The sequence below is a fragment of the Protopterus annectens genome, chromosome 3.part0 (assembly GCF_019279795.1).
Source record: "Protopterus annectens isolate FY-2018-M chromosome 3.part0, PAN1.0, whole genome shotgun sequence".
Lineage (NCBI taxonomy): Eukaryota > Metazoa > Chordata > Ceratodontiformes > Protopteridae > Protopterus > Protopterus annectens.
In genome coordinates, this window is record NC_056731.1 from 1167041443 (window position 1) to 1167067822 (window position 26380).

At 38.7% G+C, this 26380-nt stretch overlaps 1 protein-coding gene across 1 annotated transcript in view; it reads right to left on the reverse strand.

Annotated features, from left to right (window-relative positions):
- Window positions 1-745: 745 nt before the first annotated feature.
- The window catches only part of CALB1 (calbindin 1), a 304441-nt gene continuing 278806 nt past the window's right edge, over window positions 746-26380 (reverse strand). The window contains exons 10-11 of the mRNA XM_044065392.1: window positions 12628-12699; window positions 746-1683 (exon numbers count right to left, since the gene is read on the reverse strand). Coding sequence (XP_043921327.1) covers window positions 1570-1683; window positions 12628-12699 — 186 coding nt within the window. The 3' untranslated portion in view covers window positions 746-1569. The remainder of the gene's footprint in view (window positions 1684-12627; window positions 12700-26380) is intronic.

Consider the following 26380-nt stretch of genomic DNA (forward strand, 5'->3'; position numbering starts at 1 on the left):
CAATAACCGGATACACTCCACTAAAAGAGACATTGCATATAACCTTTTGATAGCTCATGAGATGTATCCAGCAGGGTATTTCCTCTCTTGGGAGCATCAGTTACTCATTTTAATCCATTCACAGATAAGAAATACTTCACTTTAGACTGTATAGGATTTTTTCAAGCCAACATTTGGTATGATCAGTTCTCCAGTGATAAAGCAATGAAAGCTGGTAGTCTGGTTAAAGTGCTTAGATCTTCCCAGGCTTTACACCAAACATCAACAGTAAAGTGAGGCAGCCTATAAAAATCCATGTCCAACATTTCATTTAGTATAATCTTGTTGAAACTTCACTACTACAAATTCTGCGTCATTCCCTGAGGTACATTTGATTTTATCTTAAAAGTTATATAATTTATAGCAAAAAATATGAATCACTCTCCTATTGTATGCTCAGAGTGTCTGCTTAACATACAGAAGTCCAAAGGTTTTTTCAGTTCAATACTTTCCTTATGTCATACTTCTGTAACTAGAATTATACAGGAATCGCAGAGCAGCGTTCTGATATCAAATTCTAGTATCTTTATTAGATAACCTATGTGTCACAGAAATTATATCTGTTAGTTGTCATTACTTTGACATAAATTAGAAGCATGACCTCATTAAGACTTACAGTCAATACTGCACTTTAAAATGGTAGGGTGGCACTGTGTAAAAAGAGAAATAAATGGTGGCTTATTAAAAAACACACAGTACAGTGGAGTTCAGTTATATGAAATTTAATTACAGAATACATAGTTTATTTTGGTATAGAAACAGTGCATTTATTAATTATTATAGCCTCTAAGATTGTAAATACTTCAAAAAAGCTTAAAGCCATATGTCTCTCAGGATATACAAGTTATAAAATCCATGATTAATGCGCCCTCGCACAACCTTCTTTAATGCCAGTACGTAACCCAAACCACTTGGAAGAAGTTAAGCTAATTTAAACAGTGACACTAGCTTTTCAAATCTGCTAATCTTTGCTATTTCTGTTCTAAAGGAAGGAAGCTACAACTTGCTTTGTCAAGTTATTTTAGAGTTGAAGATAGCTTGACTCTTTTTATAAAATGTATTCAGTATCTCTCCTTCTCTTTCTCTCTCTCTCTCTCTCTCTCTCACACACACACACACACACACACACACACACACACACACACACACACACACACACACACACACACACATCAGTATTTTTGCAAAAAAATATTACTGAAAGTCACATAATATAACTAAGCAAAAATAAAAGCATTAGACCTGTTTAGAGATCATTCCCAGCCATGATTACAGAGTTGAGAATATATCCGTTTTGCATTTTAGAATATACAGTCTCATCTAACCAGACAGTACAATTAATCTTATACAGTAGTTACAAAAGCTGTACATTACAAACAGTGTAGAAACAACAAACTGAATGTGCCACAGAACTTGGCAGTTTGCCTATATGCAATCAGTTTAATTTACAGATAAAAGTACAACCTAACCCGTTTGAGTGCACAGTATTGTGTAGATGAAGTGCTGACAAATGCCAGACTTGTAAAATGTTTAACTGTCGTCAGCACAAAGCACTAATGCCAGTTCTGTTCGGTAAAGTTTGCCACCATCTGATAGGGCCATAATACTCTTCTTGTAAGCTGGAAGGCTGTTGATATCTAATTCCTGGTTAAACAAGAGAAAACAAAAGATATAAGGACTACTTTGTAGTAAAATATGAAATACTATTACATAAAATAAACTCATGACAAACAAGCACTGTGCCTTTTTTCATGTGCTTTTCCCTTCAGCTTTATGTTACATAATGACACTTTAAAATGTGAGATATAATACTTGAAAGCATCACAAAGTATTTTAAAAGCATAAAAGGGATTATGGCTTGTGCTAATTTTGCACTGTATGAAATCAGGCTACAAACGTTCTCTTATCAGATAGGTACCATGAGGCAAACTGCTTTTTTCTACAATACTATGTAGCACTGCAAAGAAACGTCGACAGAAGACCTCAACAATGAATGTGCACGTTTGCTGCTGTGTGCTACTCATAAGACTGCCACTTGTGTTCCTAAAGTATGGATCTTGAGTACTGCATTTTTTTCACTATGCAGTCATAGGCTGAGAGTAATATATTCATGAAGCACTGTGTCACAGCTATAGTTCTGATTTGCTTACTATGCATTTTGGGTGTGAATGTAAAAGCAGAAACGGATCTATATTCATGCAATTGTGCAAAATACAAACCTTTGGAGACTTGTAACCAGCTTTCTTCAACAGTTAAAAATGTAAATGTAGATGCATGTGCCCTAGAAACAAACCCGGATGGTAGAAGCATAATATCAACAAGCTTTATAATAATAATAAAAAAAATTTGACCAAATGTAAGGAGTAATTACTAGAATGTTAGATTCCTTGTTACTCAAGTAAACTCAGGAGCTTAATAAAATAGCTACCCAAGCCAAACAAATTCACAAGGCATTTTTTTAGTGATGTTCTTAATGTCAAAAGCACAATGCAGCAATGTACTGAGCTGATTGTGAACAATGTTACCTACACTGAAGCTGAAGAAATAGTACCTAGTGGGCAATAAATTTAGCTGTAACTTTACCCTTCTCTCTCCTCTTATTGTCCCTCAAGATACACCTGAAACTGTCTTGCCTCCAGCTAGCTATCACACAAGACCAAGTCCTAAAAGTGCTATCAAAAGCTAAAAATACTACATCAGTAGGTCCTGTCAATATCATTAGAATACCTTTCAACTGTACAGAGTTTTGCAGAATGTCCAGATTTTTGTCTCATAGTTTTGGTTGATTCCTCATAAAAAATATGTTTTTTGACAAATGACTGGGATGATGTAAGATTAAAGTCACTAAATCATGACATGTAGTTGAGTTTCATGCTTCATATCCTTTAGAAAATGCATGCTAACACAAATTCTATTATTGTAGCAACTTTCTAAGTTAATAAGAGCGATATCTAAAATGTGTCCATATTTTTGGGCCTTTGTCCCCCGTTATCTCAGGCTTTGTCCAGATTTCTTGTGCTAAGAGGTTGAGAGATATGATCCCTTCATGCATCTTAAATAACATGAAGCACGATTTAGCCACGTCCCGAGCAACACTGTTCAATCTCAGCCCCCATACAGGTTTTGTACCAAGTGAATGGAGAGCAGCTACAGTCCTTTCCCTGCATATGGGAAGAACTTCCCCAGACCAGGACAATTACAGACCCATAAGTCTGACCAGCCTCACATGCATCAGTCAGGACATAGGGAACCTCCAAACATTGGTTATGTCTCAGTTTGGATTTGTCAAAGGCAGGTCATGCTTACTCCACCTAGTAGATTTTTTGGAAAAGGTCACCAAAGCAATGGATGAAGGCAAAATGGTACACACTGCATACCTTGACCTGTCCAAAGCTTTTGACACAGTTGCCCATCAGGCATAGTAGAAAAGCTAAATAAACCTGGAATAAACCTCTGTGTCGCCTGCTGGATTTCCATCTGCCTCACAGATAGGACACAGATAATCAAGTTAGGGGAAGTTACCTCCACAAAGAGACCAATCACCAGTGAAGCCCCCCTCTCCTGTTTGGCATCTACTTTTCTGAAGTAAAAGCCACTACCAAAGGGCTCTGGCTAACTAAATTTACAGATGGCTGCAAGCTAGGAGCCATCATTGAATCTCCAAATGATTTAACCGTCTTGCAGGAAGTTTTGTCTCAAATATCTGGTACCTTAATCATGGACTGAAACTAAATGCCAAAAAATGCATTATTGTATCATTTGGGAAGTCCTCTACCCCAGGGAACTACCACATTGACAATAGACATCTAAGAGGTGACCCAGTTGTTCGGGATTTGGGAACTTATGTAGACAGTGACCTACAGTTTGACCAACATTTGTCTGTCTGTTGTAAAATAGTCCTTCTATATTACTCAGCTTATAAACAAAGGGATTGTGTCTAGATCTAGGAATGTCATTGTTCCCCTTTAATCGTCCCACATTAGGTCAATCATTTAATATACTGCCCCCTTTGGCATGTATCTGTCCAGACACATGCAACAACTGGATCACTTACACAGATAACTTACTAAAAGGATACAAGGCCTAAACAACAGGTCTTACATGGACTGACTTAAAGCTCTCTCACTATACACAGTATCCTAAAGATTGCTAAGAGGTGACCTGTGTCTGGTGTACAAGTCATCCTACAACCCATTACTGATGTATTTACTGAACATCAGCAAGTCAAATGACATCAGATCTAAACCTTTTCTGCAGCATCAACAGAATGGTTTGGAGGGACAGATATATTTCACAAAGGATACCACTGCTATGGAACAGACTCCCCATCCACATAAAACAAAGTTCATCCCTGTCCATATTCAAGTGCAACTTAGATTTATGGATGAGAAGCCAAACATTTGCTCAAGGACTGTCCCTGTACCACTAACGGACAGAGACAGCTTCTAAAGGCTTTACCCCATACATGGGTCTCTTCAAATTATCTATGATCTGATCATAATTATTCTCATTGTGGTAATATATAATTATAAACCACGGAATGGGTAAGACCAATCTATAACTAAATGGGATAAAACTGGCTAGGCTTAAAATAGCCTGAAAGGGCAGCTAGACTAGTACTTACCTATGAACATATATATCGGTCTACTGCATGATAATGTGATCAGAGGCCCAGGTTCAAATCTATGGATACCTGTGGAAAGTTTTCAGAAAAATACCTTGACTGCCAATAGCAATGTACAGACACCATAAGGCAGTGTCCCTGGCTCAGCCACAGCATTGTTGGGACAACTGAGGTCTGCCAGTGTGGAATATTTACATAAGGCTTCCACCAACGTCTGTAATAGTTCAGCACTAAATCATAGTTCATTGGTCATAATGTGAACACTCCACCCCAACTAAATTCCTCAGTATATTGCCCCTATTTGTATTTTCACCCAGAAAGACTAGATGTCCATTCAATGATTACTGTTGCTACTAACTACTGGGATATACCACCAGGGATAGCTGTACGTCCGACAAGGATACCAAAGTCTAGGCATCTTCCTGTTGTCCCATATGTTCAATATATGACCAAAGCATGCCAGAGCTATGAGGAACATAGGATGTACCTGTGCAAAGTACCTCAGAACTTTTTTAGATGCTAGCCTGAACAATGAACCTGCACTTCTTTGTTGGACTTTAAGATGTACAATTGCTGCTAGTTTGACTTGTTGGGGCATATAAGTATTCCATTGGGGAAATTCTTCTTTTTGTTATTTTGTAACAAAATATTAACCTTTTTCATGTCAACTAAGAAGGGATAATATGATGGTGGAAGGCAAATACCTTACAGGGGCAGCCATACTAAATGACTTTTTTGCCTAGGAGCCAGTCATGAATATAGAAAGTGCTCTATTTACCAATATTTCATTCCTAAGATGCTTAGGAGTCATTAGTCCTCCGTTAGGATCTGCTTTGAAAACCAAAGACTTAAAGAGCTCATGCACATAAAATGGAGATGGGCCTTCTTGCTCAGACATCCTGCATCAGCTGAAAAAGAAGCTGTGAAAGTCTAAATCATATGCTTCAGCTGTCCATTTGGAACTGAGCATCTCCGCTGTATCTCCTGATGAGTTCTTGGACCATCCAGATGCACTGGCTTCTTTCTCTGTCATGATCCCACTGGAGGCTGACATGGTGAGATCCTTTAGCATGTCCACATTGACAGATCAAATGGCTACCTCAGCACTGAAGGGGGAACAGAGGCGAATTATTTCAGAGGGACCCAATGGCATTTCCCAAATTCTTGTCTGAGAGCAAATACCAGGTTCCCCTCATACAGGCCAGGGGTCTGAGTCTCCTCATCATGTGCAAGCTCCTCTTTCTACTAAGAAAAGGCAGAAGATGAAGCATTCTTCTCCTTCTCCTTAGCCATCAGGGATTTTCAGAAGGAGTAGTATGAATTCTTCCCTGGAGAGTACAAAGCTTTGGTGTCTTTGAAGCCTCTGTAGTTCTTTCTTCATGCTATCCCTCCATCCACTGTTTCCCCACTGAAGGAGGGATCCTTCTTCGGAGGAAAAAGAGTCCTATTCAGATGAGGATTCCCTGGCTAACTCTTTTCAGATCCATTCCTGTGTGGGGAATAAGTTAGAGGAAGAAAACACTATGTTTCCTGATCCACCAGTTGATGTTCTCTCTTTGGTCCTGCTGCTGACATTTTAAGAGACTTCCCGAGAAAGGTAAAATAATGAAGGAATTTAAACAGATTGCTCTCTCTAGTCTCCCTAGATTTCAAAGGAACTACCATGCCAAGGTATGCTCTTTCTTCGATAATGATCAAAAGGCTCCCCAAAGTGGCTAAAATATTTTCAAGAAAGAGATGTCAGGACAAACCTAAGCAGGAATTTAAGGGTTCTAATCCTCATTTTCTGACAAACCAGTCTTCTTGTGACTATCTGCCTCTGCCTCCCCCCCACCCACCTTGGTTTACCCTTAACCCCACTATTATATAAACTTACCTATCCATTTCAACTTATGAATCAATTAACAGAGACCAATGGATTTTTTCTATCATTCAGAGTAGTTACAGAATTTCATGGCATTCACTGCCTCTCTGATCGGGAATTTCTTCTGTCCCTTCAGATCAGCTCATTTAGTTCCTCCAATTTTGAAGGGGTTATTTCTCCAGGACACTAAAGAACTGTTTCATTCCCAAAAAATGGGAACTTTTTTTTTATACAAGACTTTTCGTGGTCCTCAGAAAAGAGGGAAAACGGAGGGCCATTCTGGATTTGTCCCTTCTCAATCTGCTTCTGTGAGTCCCACAATTCAGTATGCTCACTCTGCAGTCTTTACTTCCAGTGATAATGTCCCAAGACTTTTTGGAGACCTCAGCCTTAAAAACGTATATCTGCATATTCTGATCCATATGGACCACAGGAGGTTTTTATGGTATTCTGTTTCAGAATATAATTTTTAATACTATGCTTTGCCCTTCAGGTACTCTGCAGCACAAAGGGTTTTCACAAGGTGCCTAGCTGTGGTTGCTGCTTTCTGCAGACTTTCAGGGAATTCAAATTTTCCTTTATTTGGATGATTGCTGCTTCAGGTTCCTACAAGGAAGAAGCTTCTTCTAGATCTAAACTTTACAATGAATCAACTTCTCTCTTTGGGATTCACAGCAAACATCAAAAATCTAATCTGATTCCCTCCCAGGATCTGGTGTTTCTGGTTTGCAGGATCACTTTTTGCCCACGATAACATTCCTTCCGCAGGAAAAAATGTTTTTTGTAATGGAATACTTCCATTCTCTCCTTTCCTTAGACATGGCCTTAGCAAGAGAGATCTTGAGAGCCCTGGATTTTATGGCCTTCATCATTCTTATGATTCTTTGGGCCAAACAAAACTTGAGGAAGATTTGGTGGTATTTAAAATCAATATGGACACAACATTGCCATCCTCTGAACTTGCCAGTTCTTCACTTGCTGTTTGTCAAAAGGGAGCTTCATTGGTTAATGACTCATATCTGTCAAACCAGGGTTGCCTTTTCTAGTTCCTTCCCCTTTTCATGATCTCTTTTAGATGCTTCAGACCTGGCTTGTGTGGCCTGTTTCATGAATGCAGTGGTCCAGGTTCTATGGTCTAGAAAGAACAAGAAGGACCACATAAATATCAAGGAAATGAAAGGGGCAATTCCAGCTTTGCAATCTGTACATTACCTTTGGTCTCTGGGCAACCTTCAGATATTTACAGCCATCACAGTTATGCATTATATAAATAAGCAGGGTGGGAATGATCTTACTGCCTTTGCAGGTTGGAAATGACTGCTTAGGATGTAACTCTGCTTCTTCAAGGAGTGTATTCTCCCTTGGAGGACAATTTGATGGCAAATCCTTTAAGCATATCCCATGCAGACCCTCATGAACAGATGATGAACAGAGAGGTTTTCCTACAGATTATTCATCATTGGCATCCTCCTTGGATAGATCTCTTTGTTGCCAATCAGAGCAGACATCTTAAGCTTTTTTGTAGGGGGATTCCATTTCCAGGAACTTGACAAATGCACACCATGTCTTCTTCATGAAAGGGATATTCCTTTGTAAATCAAAAAAGGACAAGATGAACATCTTGCTGGTGATTTCCCTCTGGCTCTGAAAGCATTGTTTCCCCTTTCTCTTTCATCTGGCCCAGGGTAATCACCACAAGTTATCCTATAGGATGGATTTGTTCACACAGCAAAAAGGCTCACTAATATAACTGAATTTCCAGACTCTGAATCTACCCCTCTGGATGATTAAATTCTAATACCTTTTAGGCACCAGCATTTATAAGATGTGCTACAGGTATTACAGGGAACTAGAAAAGCGTCTACAAGAAAATCTAAATTTTCTAAATGGAAGGGATTTTCTATTTGGTACCACAAGAAGAATCAGGACCCTTATCAAGTGGGTATTACTCTCACTCTATCTTACTAGTGTGAGCCGCTCAATTCAGGGTTGGTATATTCTTCTATAAAAGTACATTTGTCAGCCATTTCTACCTGCCTTTCATTTGATCCGCCTTTGTACTCACATTTTGAGGGCAGTTTTTAAAAAGGTGCCCCTAAGGGCCCTAGAAAATCCATTCCTCCTTGTTGAGACCTGAATTACGTTTTGGAGAAGTTGACACTCCCCCCATTTGAGCCTGCCTCCACTGCTTCTCTAAGTTTTCTACTTGGAAGACAGTCTTGCTAGTGGTCCTTACTCCTGTCAAACAGGTTTCTGAACTGCAAGCTCTCATGGCCCCTTCTCCTTTTCTTGTTTTTTTCACAAAGATAGGATTATACTCAGGACTAACTCCTCTTTTATGCTTAAGGTGGTGAATGAGCTATCTTTAAATCAGACAATTAATCTCCCTATCTTTTCCCTTCCCTCACGACAAGGGGGAAAGAATTCTGCACTCTTTAGAAGCTCATAAACAATGTAGGTATTACTTTGAAAAAAAAAGCCAGGCCAACTTTTTTTTTCCCTTTCAGGATAAAAAGTTGGGCCTTCCTGTTTATAAACAAACTACTTACAAATGATCTTTGCCATTTTCCTGTTGTTACTCTTTTAATGGCAAAGAGTCTTTAGGTTTGGTCAAAGTCCATTCTATCAGAGCTGCTGCTTCCTCTGGTGCTTTTTTCCCCTCAAGGGCCCTGATTACAGATCTATTTTAGAAGCTGCTACTTAGTCCTCTGTACATAGTTTTACTAAACATTATATGACTTATGCTATTTCTAGGACTAGAGTTGGTTTTGCAGGGTCTTTCTTGCAAGGAGTCTTGGATTCCAGCCCTATTCTTCATTCCTCCTCGCTGGACTCTTAAAAAACCTTTGGGACATTTCCCAATGGTTAGTAGTACTGCAACAGTGATCATACAAAGGACTTAGTACAGTTGTATAAGAACTTACCAGAAAATCGATGTCCGACTTATCACTACTGCAGCTTTACATCCTTCCCTACTTCTCCCTTTTTCTTCTATTTTCAGTTTGGCCAAAGTGGTATCCTATCCTCCTCCCTTATTTTGGTTGACATACAGTTTTGGTGATCTCTAATTAATATATATATAAGTTTGGGGGGTGTGTGTGATGTTTGCTCCCACATCGAGGGGTGCAGAGGGACTTGATCTCCGGCATAAAAGTTTAAATGAGAAGAACAATGTTTCAGATTTCCTCTTCTTCTGCATGTTCAGGCTTTTTTTCCTGTGTTTTTGCACCTAGCCTTTCGAGTGCCAACATTTCAAGAAAGAGCACATGCATACACACACACACACACATACACACACACACACACACACACACACACACACACACACACACACACACACACACACACACACACACACACACACACACACACACATGCACACCAGGGGTATCCCAGTTAAGATTTACTATATTTATATTTCTATCTACATCTAAATCTATATCTATATTTATATCTATGTCTATATCCGTATGTGTGGTTCACCTGCATTTTGTTAAATGTACATTTGGTCGACAAATGCCAGGTGCAGTTTATAATGCCAAACATATGAGTAGTAGAATGGTCATAATGTTGAGAAGGGTAGTCCAGCACATACTCCTATCTTTATGAAAAAAATAAAAAAGGTGGAGAGACCACGAGAGCTTACAGTGAAGCTCACCTAACCCCGCCCATTCCACCAAATCTAACCCTACACCATAGCTTACAAAATAACTTCCCGTAAGACTGCCACTATTCAGACAAATTTAAGCTAGTGTTAAAGGAGTTTTTAATGTGAAAATTGGGAAAGGAAATAGTTTTCCTTTCTTAATCTTTTATGGGTTTGATATTTAGGACATTCGATATTATGAACTTTCAAAATTCTTAACGCTGCTATTTCACATTAAGTACATTCAATCATACATAATACAATATTATATACACACACACACACACACGCACACATATATATATATATATATATATATATATATATATATAATATATTTATATGGATATACACACACATATATTAGTCTCCTTAAAATAATCTAAAATGCATACTATCGAAAGCAAACATTTCTAAACTCAAAAATATATATAAACACAAAATATCAACAAAAATCTAACCACATCCAAAACCAATATTTTTGCAGGAGGGCAAGCCCCCTGCAGCCCTCTACCCCCTGCTAATTATGTATATCAACTCTGAGGTTGCACAATAGAGGGGAAAAGGCATAAATCCTTCCATGGTATAACTTTGATTTTGTCAATATTTTGTGTTTAGATAATTTAGCTGTCAATAGTATGCAGTTTAGATCATTTTTAAGCAGATATATATATATATATATATATATATATATATATATATATATATATATATATATATATATGTATATAAAACATGTATGTTTGTATGCATGCATATATTGCACGTCTGTGTGTGTATTTTTTTCACATGCATGTCTGCATAATAGCCTGATATATACCCAGGACAACCTAAATGATATGTACCTTGGACAGCCCATCTTGACACATATTCGGTCCAGAAACTCAGCTAGCTTAAATCTCTCCAGGAAAGTTATGATCTATACATTTTTATAAATGGATACGTTTGGAAGTTATAAGATATCAGATTACTTCATTAGCAAATGCTTTGTCAAGCAATAATAAATTATTTGTATAGTCATTATTTCCATTTCATTTACTTTTATTTTTCGATTGCAACAGTGGGATACTGGCATTCTCTAAGCTTTTCATGACTTCTCTTGCATAAATAGCTAAGTGACTTAGTGACACGATGGGCTGGTTATTGTCTATAACATCTGAACACATTCTTGAAACATTGATTTCTTTTTTTTGGATTTGAGTGACACATCTTCATGAATGAAGTATTAGTTTAAAATGAACTATTCCAGATGGTTTGAAAATACTGCACAGATGTGAAGGTACACTATTTTGAAACATATCTGAATTTAATTCAGCTATAAAAATGACAAATGATTCTAATGGACATATTTTGATGACTTGCACAAAATTACAGCCAGTGAATGGCTAGTGTGATTTATGCCATACTTTGTAGTTGTGATATGACTAATAACTTTTCTTTTTGGGTCCCGATGCCTGCCATCTGTCAACCGTATCATTAATTCCTTATGGGGTGAGCTCTTTTTCTGGCTCATTGATTCTCTGTGAGATGAGGGTCAGTAATGGAGCCCATCTTCCAGGCATCCATCAAGGCGTTTTGCTTTGAGGTGCTAACACTAACCCTGTTGGTTGACATTGGTACTGTGATGTCTTTTGCTAATATCTGCATACTTCCACAACCACACTATAGTCAGTTACCATTACTGGCTCTGTAGAGCTATACCCAGATCCTCAGGCCTGGCTATGCTTGGTGTTTGGCAAGCATTCACTACACAGCAGTGATCAGCTGACCTGAATCACCATCGCACAGGAAGGGTGAGCTATTGTTTCCTTATTTCCATTATCCCTGCCCAGTTCTTCTAATGTCCATGTTGGTATTTAAATAGAGGTCATCTGGGTCATAGAGCTTTATCTTTCTATGCCATAGGGTCAGGCACACATAAGTAATACCTTTAAAATTATTTCTAAGGAAAAGTCATATCTTCAGGACTGGAGCAAGCCTTCAGCCCAAACTCCATTTATTAATTTATGTGGCATGCAGTAATTGAGGTGTTATTTAAATAATGTTAACTGCATGTGCACCTTCACAAACATGACAGAAAGCTATACCCTTCAATGAAAAACAACAAACATAGAGAGTTTCTAACAGATAATTGTTGCAATCACTCAAAGTCTGGAAAAAGTGTTTTCAGTTACTTATTGGGAGATTTGTTTAATCATATGAAAGTTATTTCCAATTTGAATTCATTTATTTTTATTGGACAATTATACTGAATTATTTCCGTACACCAAGAGCAATGGATGGGTGAGTATCAGGTCCCAGAATGTCCTTTCAGCATCATAGGTGACTACAGTGACGTTATGGAACTGATAGGTACACACAATGTACAGTATATCACATGTACACTACAGTTAGGGATTCATGTCTTTTACAAAAATACAATTTGCCTTCCTCTAAAATATAGGTTGAATTTACCTTTTTGTTCTTTTCACACAGATCTTTAAGTAAGGCATCCAGTTCATTTTCATCTATATATCCACTGCCATCCTGTAAAGAAAAATAACAGATATAGTGAAACCTGGATAGCTGCATTAAAACACTGGGTATATAATCCTGATTATCAAAGGAATTGCTATTTACATTTTCTGATTTAACACATATTTTTGTACCAATATTGTGAGGAAATATTTGAATCATATAGGACACATTTGATGTCACAGATATTTTTGTGCCATTGCTATAGCTGTTACTAGCTTTCAGACTAAGTAACCAACAGATGGGGTTCTTCATAAATGTGTATACAGGTGGGTGGGTGATTCCTTCCATTAATGTGCAACATCATGTTCTGTGTGTATGTGTGCGTGTGTGTCCGTGCACACGCACGTGCTTGCACCTACTGTTTATATCTGGAGGTAAACCTGATCTTTAATGTTACACAAACAGTGTAGCATTTTATGACATTTTTTTATTGTGCCCTGCATTTTAGTATAAGCATACAGACAATATGGCTAAAAAGAAAGATGGCAGAGCATCATTTCATGTGATACTGTTGTCCTCCATGTAGCTGTCTTGCCTCTACCCTCCCCTTCTCTCCTTCATCTTTTATTCATGGCAAGGACTACTAAGCATTGTTACTGAAGGTTGTTTTTATTGCAAGCTGTTTTACAACTCATCATCTTGTATTGTTTTACTTTAAATCTTACCTGACGTGTACCAATCATACACATTTTTTAGCTCCGTAAGTGCCTATATCCGTACTCATAAGTCATCAGTGCATTAAATCTGCTTTCTTCTCTTCTAGTTTCACTGGATAAGAACATGTTAAATAGGATTATAGCCAGAGCCAAGCCTTACTGGCTGTTCAATAGCTTTCTTCCAATTACTATGCCCTTTTTCCCTTTCTGTCAGTCATAGGTTCATAGGTCCATGCTAGGCATGCAATCAAAATGACTATTGAGTAACCTAGCCAAAGCAACTCAAAATGCTTGTAAGTGTATTAGCAGCCTAATAATCAGTGTATTAGCTTACTCAGTCTAGGACAGCCATATTACGTACCACCAAGTGTGTGAATTTCTGATAATGCATCCAGTCATCAGGATTAGATTTAAAGGTGGCTAAGATGTTTCACGTTTATTCCATAGGTAAGGGATGTACTGAGCTAGATATCCATCATGCCAGCAGGTCCTAATAATGTAGTGCTGAAGATTATGATCCTTGGTACGAGTTTTCATGCTCTTACTTTTCAGCTGCTCTTCATTTGGTAGTATGTTACAATTATAGCCTACCATTTAGCATTTGTTCTGCTGCTCTGATTTCCTTTAGACACCTTCAATTTTTGCTCTTTCATTGGCTCCTCTAAGACAAAATAGAGTCAATGAAAGCAGTGTGGGCTTCTAGCTACTCTTTGCTTTGGTTGCACACACTAATAGCTCAGTGCAGCTAGAAAACTATACAAGTATCACAGTATGTGTCTAGCTGCTAGTAGGTGTCTCGCTGCCTGTGCTATTGGATTGTTTTTCTTGCTGCACTGTACTGTAGAACTGTTGAATGGACAAACAGCATAGTGTAACTAGAAAAATCTTCCAATTACACAGAGAGTTGCACTTTTGTTTCTTTTTTCTAGTTGAACTGTGCTTTTAGTTTTATAGAATGGACTGATAGCACAGTTCGACTAGAAAAGCAGTCCAATAGCACAGGCAGTCATAGTACTGTTCCATCTGTCTAGCTGCACTGTGCCATTGGGCCTTTCAGCACAGGGCAATTAGAAGCCCTAAAAGCCAGTACTGTAAGAAGTTCCTGAATGGGTGAAATGTAGCAATATTAGCAAACAGCTTATATAAAGGTATTTGCTACTCTCTTACAGTGTTTTAAGTTTGTACATCCCTTTTTTCTTCCTTAACTTACTGTTGAGGGAGACACTACTCTTTTTAGCCATCTGCTCTTATTTTTAAAGGACAGTGTTATAATTTTTTTTTTACATTCAGCAGTTGAGAGGTCTGTTCATGGTACTACCAGCTTTGCAGAGGTAAAAGAGATATAGTAGTGCAGGGTCTTTTGTGGCATGGACCACTAAGCAAAGGGTGCTATGCAGGAGCCTGTATACAATGAAATATTGGGAGAGTGTGTTCAGTCTATTTGGGTAGCTTAAGGAACTTAGTTCTGTGATTTTGTTAAAATTCTTTGGGGCTTTTCAAGTTGGATGTGGTGTTTTTGACAGGTACATTCCAAAAGTGTCATGGTATTCATTGATGTGCCCAATGCTGGATGAATACAATGGAATTATGACTTCTTTGGCTTTAGAGGATAATCCATTGGAAAGAAGGTGGGCAAAGAAGACGGATTTCCTAACTACACTTGATATGTGATTGTCAAAGCATAATCTGCTATTCATGAAGGTACCCAGATTTCAATAACTGTAAGTTTTACATGGGGAGTTTATTTATATAATATGATCAAAGATAGTCCTGTTTCTCAAATAACACTATGTTATATTTTCTTATATTGTCTTTGAGCCTATGATTAACTCATCAGACATATTAGTCTGATCCATCCCTTGTTAGGTATCAGTGGATAAGCAACTTGGATCCCAGTCCAAGTCTCTCATCTTCCCACTAGCCTACTTTGTGGTTATATATTAATGGTCTTTATTGAAGTACACATGATCCGGGTTTACTGGGTTCTACTTGCTTACTTCAGCTGTCAATCATTTGTATTCTTCTATAAAACTAAAATAACAGAGCCTTCAGTGTATGAAGAGCTGATATTTTCTATCTTCAAGATCACTAAGGTGCAGGATTCAGACATACTACTCAATAAAATTATTTCTATCACCTTTCCAAGCATAGAATTGAGGTTAACTGATTTAGAATGAACAGACTTCTTCCTGTATTATCTTTATACAATGATATCATCATAGCCACCTTCTAATCCTTTGCTACCACCCCTGCATCTAAGCAAAGACTGTATAACCTTCTAAAAGCCCAGAAAACATTGCTGCTGACAATTCAGAATACATGGGGCTGCAACTCATCCAATCACTGTCTCTTGTCATTTTAACACCCAAAGCTCGTTCCCTCATTCCCTGTTTATGACTTGCTATTTTTACCTACTCTTTAAAGCAACTCTGACCCCATGTCTTTACATTCTAATTAAAAATCAGAAATAAAGCATATGTTTAGTATCCGTTCACTACCTTCTTTATACTTATTTCACCGACTTCTGTTAACCCAACTTTTATATAAGGATTCCTAAAATCTCTAACATATTTAAAAAACCATTTATATCCATCTGCCACCCTCAGACAAATCATGCAGTGTAATTGCTTTCTTGTTAGCCTCCTTATTAGCCATATTCTTACCCTGTTCCTGATAGGTTCATAGGTTCATAGGTTGGTACTGGGCTATCTGCCTGAAGGCATATATTAGCCCAGCCACGTTGTGCGGCATTCACCGTTCCTTTAGTAGTTCCCTAGACCCTTGTACTAGCAGCTAGTACCCTTGGCCCCTATCTAGTAGTGCTGTTGGTGTGATCCCCGGTGTGAACTTTCTGTTACCCATCCACTCATCAAGGTTCCTCTTGAAGAGTGATAGTGAGGGGCTCTGTCTTATCTAGATTGGGACCCTGTTCTATAGTAAGGGAAGTCTCTGCGAAGGGAATCTATCCCTCCAGCATGTTCTATTCATTGTTGTGTTGAGGTTTATATCCCTAGAGTGTGTAGCTCGTGTAGATTTGGTTTTGCTAAGATGGAACATGTTCAACAATTCTGGGTTGGACATGGCTCTGTACGTTAGTCAGAGATCGCCTCTGAGAAAGTGGTATGCAACAGAGAACAGTCTTAGCTTTTTCAATTGTGCTGCATAGGGCAACTTTTTGAGGGCAGTAATCCTCTTGGTTAGGTACCTTTGTGGTCTCTCCAGCTGCTGGAGATGTCTAGCTATGTTGTAGTTTGTGGTTACTCTGTTTTTTCCAAAGGGGATTACTACGCATTTTTTTGCATTTAGCTTGAGACCATGGCTTTGATCTCTTATTCTAAGATATCCTGTTTCTTTGAATTGTCCATTTCACTTTCTTCAGAGACAAGACAGCTGTCTTTTCCTACCACATTGTTCCTCATTTTCCTGATGCACTATCTCTAATCCTTTTGCCAGTTTTGAACATTACATCTTTTTTTTTACATTGCCATAATACTTGTCATTTTTTCTCACTGTTTTATTTTAATCTCCAACATACACCAACCTCTTAGGGCATGAATTCTTGACAAAAACAGAAATAATGGGGGGAAAGTCCAAAACTAGGGACAAATTTTTAAGTATTGCTTGTATAAACTTAGAAAGTTCATAGAATAACAAGATTTGAATTAGCATGTATTTTCTGAATGATAGGGAATATGACACTCAAATGTCTGTCATTATTTAGTGACTTTAATCCTCAGTGAGTTGCCAGAAAAACACAAGGAACAGACAGGTTACAAACCCTATTTTGCCCAACAGACTTAGGCCAGCCCTGAAAGTATCAGTGTACAGTTTAATAACCAAAAACAGTGAAACACTTTCTTTTTAGGTTAGAGTACTTAACTGGAAGCTACATTTGGACAAAACTGAATTGGACACAAGATACTAATGTATCAGTATGATTCAGTATGACTTTCCTGCTGTTCTGTGATTACTGATGCATAAAGCTGCACTTAGGCTCAGTTTCATTCCATAGACTATTAACGAACAATAGTGAAGAATGAATCAGAAAATGGAGGATGTACAATTTTATCCCAGATATATCTTCTCCAAATATTGAACATTCTCAAAGAGAAGAGTGAGACTTCCATTGCATTTTCATTAATGCCACTGAAATCTCTGCATGAGATGTTCCTGAGACTTAGATTTTCATAAATGGACATACTTCGGTGCTGTAGGAAAGACTAGTAGCTAGATTCAGAAATATCACGCAGGAGCACAGTGCAGGCTTTTGAAAAACCCTACCCACCTATCTGTCAAACAACAAGCTCATTTCTATACTGATGTTATGCGATGGAAGGTTGTTATGCATGATGGCTTGTTGAGAGAGGACATAACTGTGTCGATCCATGTTGCAACTCAGCATAGTACACAACACTGGCTAATTAATTACTCTTGATTGCTTTGTGTAAATCTTTCTTTCTGAATTGCAGATTCTCACAGAAACAGAAACTCATATTTTGTTTTAATGCTGATATTCTTAGCAGTATGAAAGTGCAGTGCAAAGAGAAGTAATAGAATACAACTTGTCAATAACAATGGAGTTAAAATTTCCAATTTATGTTTAACAGAAAATAATAAAACTAGATGAGAAATTGCTTTTAATGTATTTATAATGGATTCTGTGCTGTATGGATACTACTGTGTATCTACTTATATGTGAATATACACTAGACTGTGCTTGATATTTAGCCTTGAGTTGTCATGACATATTGGGAAATGAGACCAACCAAGCATATAAGTAATTTAGGAAGGTAGCAGGCTAATTAATAGAGAAGTGGAAGAAAATGGCAAAAAAGCAAGGCGAGAGCTTGTTTTATACTTGTGAGAATCTGAAGGTTGATATAAGAGCTGTGTGTGTGTGTGTGTGTGTGTGTGTGTGTGTGTGTGTGTGTGTGTGAGTGTGTGTGTGCGTGTGTGCGCGCGCACGTGTGCATGCGTGTGTGCATGTGTGTGCATGTGTGTGTATGTGTGTGTGTGTGTGTGTGTGTGTGTGTGTGTGTGTGCGTGTGTGTGTGCAGCTTACATGCACAAGAAGAGCCTTAACTGGAATAATTTGAAGATTTTGCAACATTTTTAAGCTTCCATCTAACGATAATTGTAAATCTATTTAAGTTCCACAAAAGAAATACATTGGTAAACACAATTTTATCTGAATATGTGATTCTACTGCACAGACTATCAAAACACTGGCATTTTGGAATGATGCAGTGTGATCATTAACAGACATATTTGTGTTGTGTAATTTGTGGAAATATAAAAAACTTGCTATCAAAGAAACATTTCATATTACAGAAGGTTCTGAAGATGGTAGTCTACTTGGAAACAGCTACAAGAGATGTTTTTTTATTATAAAAAGATGAAAATCAAGAAAACTGGAAGCTTATTAATAACAGGACACTAATTGTATTCAAACACAGTATAGTCAATAAATAAATGCTAACATGTATACCATAAAAGCATTTAAAATGATCTACAACATAGCTTTTTCACAATCATGAAACTACTACAGATGTTGCTGAGGAGGGCAGAATCAGTGAACACACAAACGCACATTAGACACTAATGATTAAGTGTGAAAATTGAAGGGTGGTAAAAAAGAGTCCAGGTTGTAATGACAAGATACAGGGAAATATATACAAGACATCAAGTACACACAAAAGTTAAAATGTGGATGGTGAAACTGAATTAGAAGCAATGAAAAGTGATAATGAATGAGAACAGCAAAACATACTGCATGTGGCATTACATAAACTGTTAGCTGAGTATCTTTGAACTATTTGGGTCACTCTGGATGTTGCAGAGGTAAAATAAAAAATGAAGTGAATATAGAAGTAGCTGTATTTTTTATTTCTCTTGCTTGTTACTAGGAAAACACAATTGTGTAAGATGAACTTACCATAGCAGTAGATGTTCAAATAATCACTGCCACAATTGGCTTATCTATATGGGTTACATCATGCCAAGGATATAACAGCTGGCCAGCTTCCAAAGCTTGAGGGTACCTTCCATGTGTTCAAACTATCAAGCAACTTGAGGTTTGCAGTTGGGGGGGAGAAGGGAAGAACTGGATTTTAGGATATCTGTTGTCTTCACCAAATGATTTCTCTTCTGACAACCCCCTGTACTGGGATTTGAAAAGATAAAGGGTGCTGATACTGGGATCAAAGATATTTCAGATATCACTGTATCTTTCTCATTTCAAGTCTTTCCAGGGGGTTCATGAGAACCACCAATGCAATGAAACCCAAAATCCTAAGGGATTATATTGCAGTGACCTAAGTCTGAAAGGAAAATCTTTGAAACAGATCTAAATAAAGATTTATTTTTCCTGTAGAAGAAAAGCTGTATGAGCTGAGGTGTCTATTTGACACCCCAGAATTCTGTGTGAGGGAGTTAAGAAAGACTTGACTGTTCTATTGGAATCCCAGCTTGTGCAAAATATATTTCACCCAAGAGAGAGATTCTTGCCTTTTTGAAAAAGACTCTGCAAAGGTAAAGATAAGCAAGTCATCTAAATATCAAAACACGTGGATAGCCTGTAGCCTGCAATGGGGTATAACTGGAGCTAGACACTTTGTGAACATTCCTGGTACAGTGGATAGTCCAAAGGGTAAAGCAGAGAACTCATGATGTGATCCATATACACAAAACCTTAAGAAATGCCTGAAGTGTAGATGAATAGTACTGTAATGGTAAGCATCTTTTAAGTCTAGTCTTGCCAGGAAACTTGAAAGAGGAAGAAGAGGAAACAGGTTGTGAAGTGACATCATTTTGAATGTGGGGACTGTCACAAACATGTTTAGGAAAGAAAGATCCAGAACTGGTCTCCAAGACTTTTCTTTCTTTGGCACTAGGAACATTTTTGAATTAAACCCCTTCCCATTCTGGGAAGAAGGAACTGGTTCTAGCACTTCTTGGGACAGCATGTGATGAAGAACAGGTGGAAACAAAACAGTCTGATCTGCAGGATAAGGAGTGACTTCCTGGAAAGGAGGAATTTCCTCCCACTGCCATCTGTCACCATAATAAATGATTTTCAGAACCCTTTTGTCTGAAACAAACTGTTACCTAAGAGAAAAATGGAGATTCAGACTTTCTGGAGGAGAAAAGGGGCCAGGGTGGGTCACAAGGACTCTTGAATAGTCATTTAGGCTTGTTGGGCTGTTCATGTTTTTTGGAGGTTTGAGACTTCTGTTTGAAACCCTCTTTCCACTTCTTCTTAAATATCTGTTTACTTGAATTCTATTGAGACTGTTTATTAAATGGATAAGGAGAAATAAAATTCCTTGGACAATTTGGAAAAGGAAGGCTGAAAATATTAGGGCCTGTATAAGCTTAGCCAAAAAGGTACCCTGGCTTTCGCCACCCAAGAAAATTATTTTCCTGTGTGCCTGTCAAGCAGAGCAACAGAGGTGATCCCCGGGGTGAATTTCCTATTTCCCATCCAATCATCAAGATTTTTCTTGAAGAGTGCTAATGAGGAGTTTTGTTTGATATAGATAGGTAGTTTATTCCAGAGTATGAGAAGTCTCTGGGATAGGAATCTATCCCTCCGGTATGTTCTGTTTATTGTGCTGACAAGGTTTAGGTCCCTAGAGTGTGTAGCTTGGAGGGATTGGGATTTCTTTAAGTGGAGCATGTCCAACAGCTCTGGTTTGACATAGCTTTGTATGTTAGGCAGAGATCACCCCTGAGTAGATGATATGCAATGCAGTAAAGCTGGAGTTTTTTGAGATGGTCTGCATAGGGCATCTGTTTGAGGCCGGTAATCCTTGTTATGAGGTATTTATGCAGTCTTACTAGTTGTTGTAGATGTCTTGTGAGGTACATACCAAAAGGAGCGTTGTACTCTATAATGGGTCTAATGAGTGACAAGTAGAGGGGAACAATGACCTCTTTTTTCCTGGATGAGAAACCTTTTGTGATGAGGTGTGCCACATAGAAGGATTTCCTGACTACTGTGGCGATGTGATTATCAAAGGTGAGACTACTGTTTACCTGTGTCCCAAGGTCTCTTATCACACTTTTGGTGTTAAGTAGACTATGCCTATATGGTAGTTCATGAGTACAGAGTTTTTACCAAAAGGGATGACAATGCACTTTTTGGCATTGAACTTGAGGCCATGGCTTTGACACCAGGCATCTGTCTCAGTGAGGCCCTTTTCTAAGATGTCCACATCATTAGGAGTTTTGATTATGGATCCTAGTTTGCAGGCAACTGCGATCTTCACTAGTCAAAGACCTTCTGTGTTAGCCTGTACTTCTGAAAAGTAGAAACCAAACAGGAGAGGAGCCAGGACTGAATCCTGTGGTACTCCACTTGTCACTGGTCTGAAGTTGGATTTGGAATCTGCTACTTTCACAGTGTGGGTTCTGTCAGTGAGCCAGTTGGCAACCCATCTTGTGACATAAGGATTTATACCTAGTTTAGTGAGTTTATCTATAATTCCAGAGTGGGGGATGGTGTCAAAAGCCTTGGCAAGATCAAGATAGGATGTGTGAACCATCTTACCCTCATCTACGGCTTTGGTGATCACTTCAAAGAAGTCTATCAGGTTTAGGAGACATGATCTGTCTTTTACAAACCTGAATTGGGTGGGATCCAGAGTTTGGAGATTACCAATGTCATTGTTTATAAGTTCCATGATGATACGTTCCATAGCCTTGCAGACCAGGCTCGTCAGGCTAATGGGGTGGTAGTTCATGGGTCCATGGTGGCTCCCCCTTTGTGGAATGGGATAACTGTCGCTGTGCACCATTCAGTAGGCACAAACCCTGAGGTGAGGCTATGATTGAATGTGGTACTTAGGTGGGGTGCCAGTTTGTTCTGTAGTTCATGTAGAACACAGCCTGGGATGTTGGCAGGTCCCATAGATGCTGTATTCTTGGCTTTGGAGAGTGTGTTTTTTACATGTGCAGCCATGATTACAGGAACTTTGCATTCTTCTGGTATAGAAATGGGCCCTTTAGAGGGTGAGAGGGGGGTAAAGTTAGCACTGAACCTATCTGCCAGGATGTTGGCAATATCAGTTGGTTCTGTATATTTAGTGCCATTGTGCTGTAACTCAGAGCAGATCTGAATGTTGCCATTAAGATTCTTGACATAACTATAGAATGCTTTGTGGTTGTCTTTAGAATCAGTGTGATTTTTTGATTACCTCTGCAGCAGCAGGGGGGAGCAAACACTAAATCTCTATCTGTGGGAGAATTTAAAAATCTCATGTTTTACATCACCTGGGAGGTTCTGAGAATGCTGCCAAGCAAACCTCCTTAAAACAGTATCAGTGGCCATAGCCCTGGAAGAAATACTAACAGAATCATACACACACTGCAAACAATGAGTAATGACCTGTGCAGTAGAAGAAACTAAGTTATTTAAAGCAGATATTTCTTCACAAGAAAAAGCTGTGGACAAAACATTTCTCATACTTTCACAATTTGTTAGAACAAACTTTAAAAGACGAGTCAACAATTTAAAATTATGGAAATCAAAGTTGCAAAAGTATATACTTTTTCCCGGGTCTGTATTATAAAACCGAAAAGACTTTACCGTGAATGCTCACATGAGCAAAAATGCCGGTAATAGAAATTACTATTGTGGGGGGCTGTGACCCCCCCCCCGCTAACTATATATTCCAACTCCGAGGTCACACTACAGTGAGGAAAGGGCAAATATCCCACTCCTCACTGTAACACGACCCCACAATCACAGTTTCAATTCCCGGCATTTTTGCTCATGTGACTGTTCTCGCTAAAGTCTTTTTGTGCATCTGATATAGACCCCTTTTTTCCCCTAGCTATTAATAATTTTCCCATCCTTATTAGAAAGATTGGGATTAGAATTAAATAAGTGTTTAGCAACAGTGAAGTCAACTACAGTATAGATACTGGGTCAAGTTTGTGAATAGTGTATAAAAATTTAAAAGATTGAGGAACTGTAGACATCCTATCTGCCTTTTAGGCATCTGTAAAGATAGTAGCCCAGCTGCAGTGTTGATCATTTTTGGAGCATGCCCCTACAACATTAAATTTAGGGAACTAAGAACTTGGTAATACTGGTGGGCTATCACGGCTGTCATATAAAAGACTGCAAGCACGTAACACCAATAACCTACTGTAAACAATAGTAAATGAAGTCCCTGTTAATCGCTAAAGGTCTAGAACCGGTGAAATGAGCGAAAAAAAGAAAATATCTGAAGAAGGCCGGAAGGTTGAAAGCTCTTATCTTGCTTTTTGGATTGACTTTAGTTTTTAGTGATTTATTTCATTGATTTTATCCTCCTGTTTTAATAAATTGTTTTCCATGGTGGTCTAGCAGTCATTTATTTTCTTCTTAAGAACCTACTGTAGGTATGTTCTATGCGTCACTGATTTCTCTGCTGACAGTAACTGATACATTTATCCACAAAGAAACCAAATATGACCCAGAATTATTACAAATCTACTGTCTCTTCAAAAAAGGTTAGGTCAATGATAATGATGTAATGTATCATACATTCATAGCCTAAAAAGAAAAGTTAAAGTACCTATATATTAGAGATTTTATTATATGCATCTATAGTGGTAATTCTTTCAACACTGCATAACCCTGAATGAAAAGCATGCACGATAGGATACATGAAGCTGTGAAAATGTAGACATTGTATTACTGCTGTGGGAGATTGCCTCACACTGAAGGAGGATTTAGCAAAGAGTTCTACTGCATGCAAAATAGTTCTGAATATACTACGGCAAGCACCTATGCCCCCACTAGAGTGTCCATCACTGCACTGGCAACTGGTATAACAGCTCTCATTTTCCTACTGTGTGGCCTTGAGCAAGTCATTTAGTCAGACATTGCTCACTGGTTGCCCATGAAAAGGGACTTTGTGTCCAGTGGGCCTAACTGGTTAGCAAATACAAATAGATATTATTATTGGCACAGTATCCATATTGCTTACAAAGGGCCAGTTTTGATTTGGATACCCATTATAAAATAGCCAGACATTGTCTATTCAGAGTTAGTAAGTGTTGAAATATTATGAATAACGTTTATAAAACAAAAAGATCTTTCAGAGTAAATTGTTGGTGATAATTGCCCACATTACTTTACAGCAGCTTAATCTGTTAACAAATCTGCCTCCCATAATCTAGCTACAAATAGACTAACCAAAATATGTATTTATATCTTCAAGAAAGCTTTGAAGGCTATGAAGTACGAATACAGGTCTAAGACAGATTAGTTTCTTACAGCATCCTGAAATGCAAGAAATGCATCCATGGCAGAACTCTAGTAGTCCCAATCATGACCAAAAATCTAGGTCAGGATTAGATTTAGTGAAACCAGATAATCAAAGATCACTCCTTTATAACCAGTCTGGATGCATGCACCAGAGATCTGATAAAGATATATATATCTGCAAGATAGTAAATGTCATTTTATGATTACAGAACTGAAAAATGGCAATCAGATGAAGTTGTCTAGATTTTAATTTTGGAGGTAGCAAGATGACATGCAAATAACATTAACAATGTTACCCTGCTTAAATGCTTCTGATGAGCTACTGAGTGATTACACATCAGTGGTGCATCAGATTATCAGACATGCACTCATAGCTGGATGGATGAGCAGCCTGGTGCCCAGAGAAGGTTGCATGTTTGTGGGTATACTCCAAGAAGAATAGATGACCAACCCATGTGCTTAGAAAAATTAATAACCAAAGCCACACATCAGCCATGATGAATGACTCGGCACACATCATTGGGTGGATGAAGGATTCCAACCATGCACCATCAGACACTGATGTCCAGCTGAGCACTGTAGATTTGAATTGAAAGTCAAGAAACATGACTGGTGGAGGACTGCGCTGTGAAAGGTAACTGCAAAGGTACAAGATGCAACCATGCCTCACATTCAAATGGCCAGCTGTGTTATCTGAGCACCCGAAGATACTGTGTTTGAAACTTAACTTGTGGGGAGGTAACATTATGAACATCTCATGTTAAGTTGTCAATCTCGCCTTCATTCTTGCTGGATGGGTTCAGAGCCAATCCTCGGCTCCAACTCGGCACTTGCTAAGCTCGAGAGTCACTTTTACCAGCTCAAGGCAGCCCCATATCCCATGATGCAAGGCGGTGATTACCCAGATCTCGTTTGCCGCTTCGCTCATGAGGTCACCTTTTTTGCCAGCTCCTGGTAAGTGAATTTAATTACTCTTTTCCAAGAGATTTAGCTATCCCAGTACCTAAATATTTACTTATTTATAGTCAGTACCTCGATTCACTTAGCCCTATTCCCGTTAGTTTTCCATTCCCTTATCCATATTTTTTCTGTTATTCAGGCCTTAGGCCTTACCCTCCCAAACAATTTCCTGTCAGGATTTGTGTTAGGTGTGTCTGAATTTTTTATTTCCCTGTACTTAATATAGTTAGTGTAATTTTTGGACTGAGTGTGTGTGTGTTTGTGTTTAGTACTCAGTCATGTCTAAAGACACTAGGGTCTCAGGCTTTAAGAAGTGTGACTCGTGCTGTCAGAAGATGTCTCTGATAGATGGTCACACTTCTTGTATTTATTGCCTGGGACCCCTACACCTGCAGGACTCCTGTGCTCTTTGCCACTCTTTCAGCCAGAGAGTCCTGCAGGAACGTAGAAATAAATTGATTCTAAGGGGTCTTCTCAAGCCTGAGAGCTCCCCGGCTAAGTCCGGCTCCGGGAAGCCCTCAAAGCCATCCAAGGCCCATCCTTCAGTGTCCAAGTCTGTGGCCTTGGTTCTGACTCCACCGGAGTCAAGATCGACTCCGTCTGGAGCCGATCCTTCCTGCTCAGAAAGTTTAGTATCAGCGCCGATCGGCACCGATACCCTGGTTTCGGCACCTGTGTTGGCTCCGGCTGGAGCCGATACCCTAGCTTCGAAGCCTGTGTCGGCTCCAGCTGGAGCCAACACATCTCTAACCCAGCTCGGAGCCGACAAGCTGTCGGCTCCAACTGGAACCGAAGGTTCTTCGGCTCCGATGGC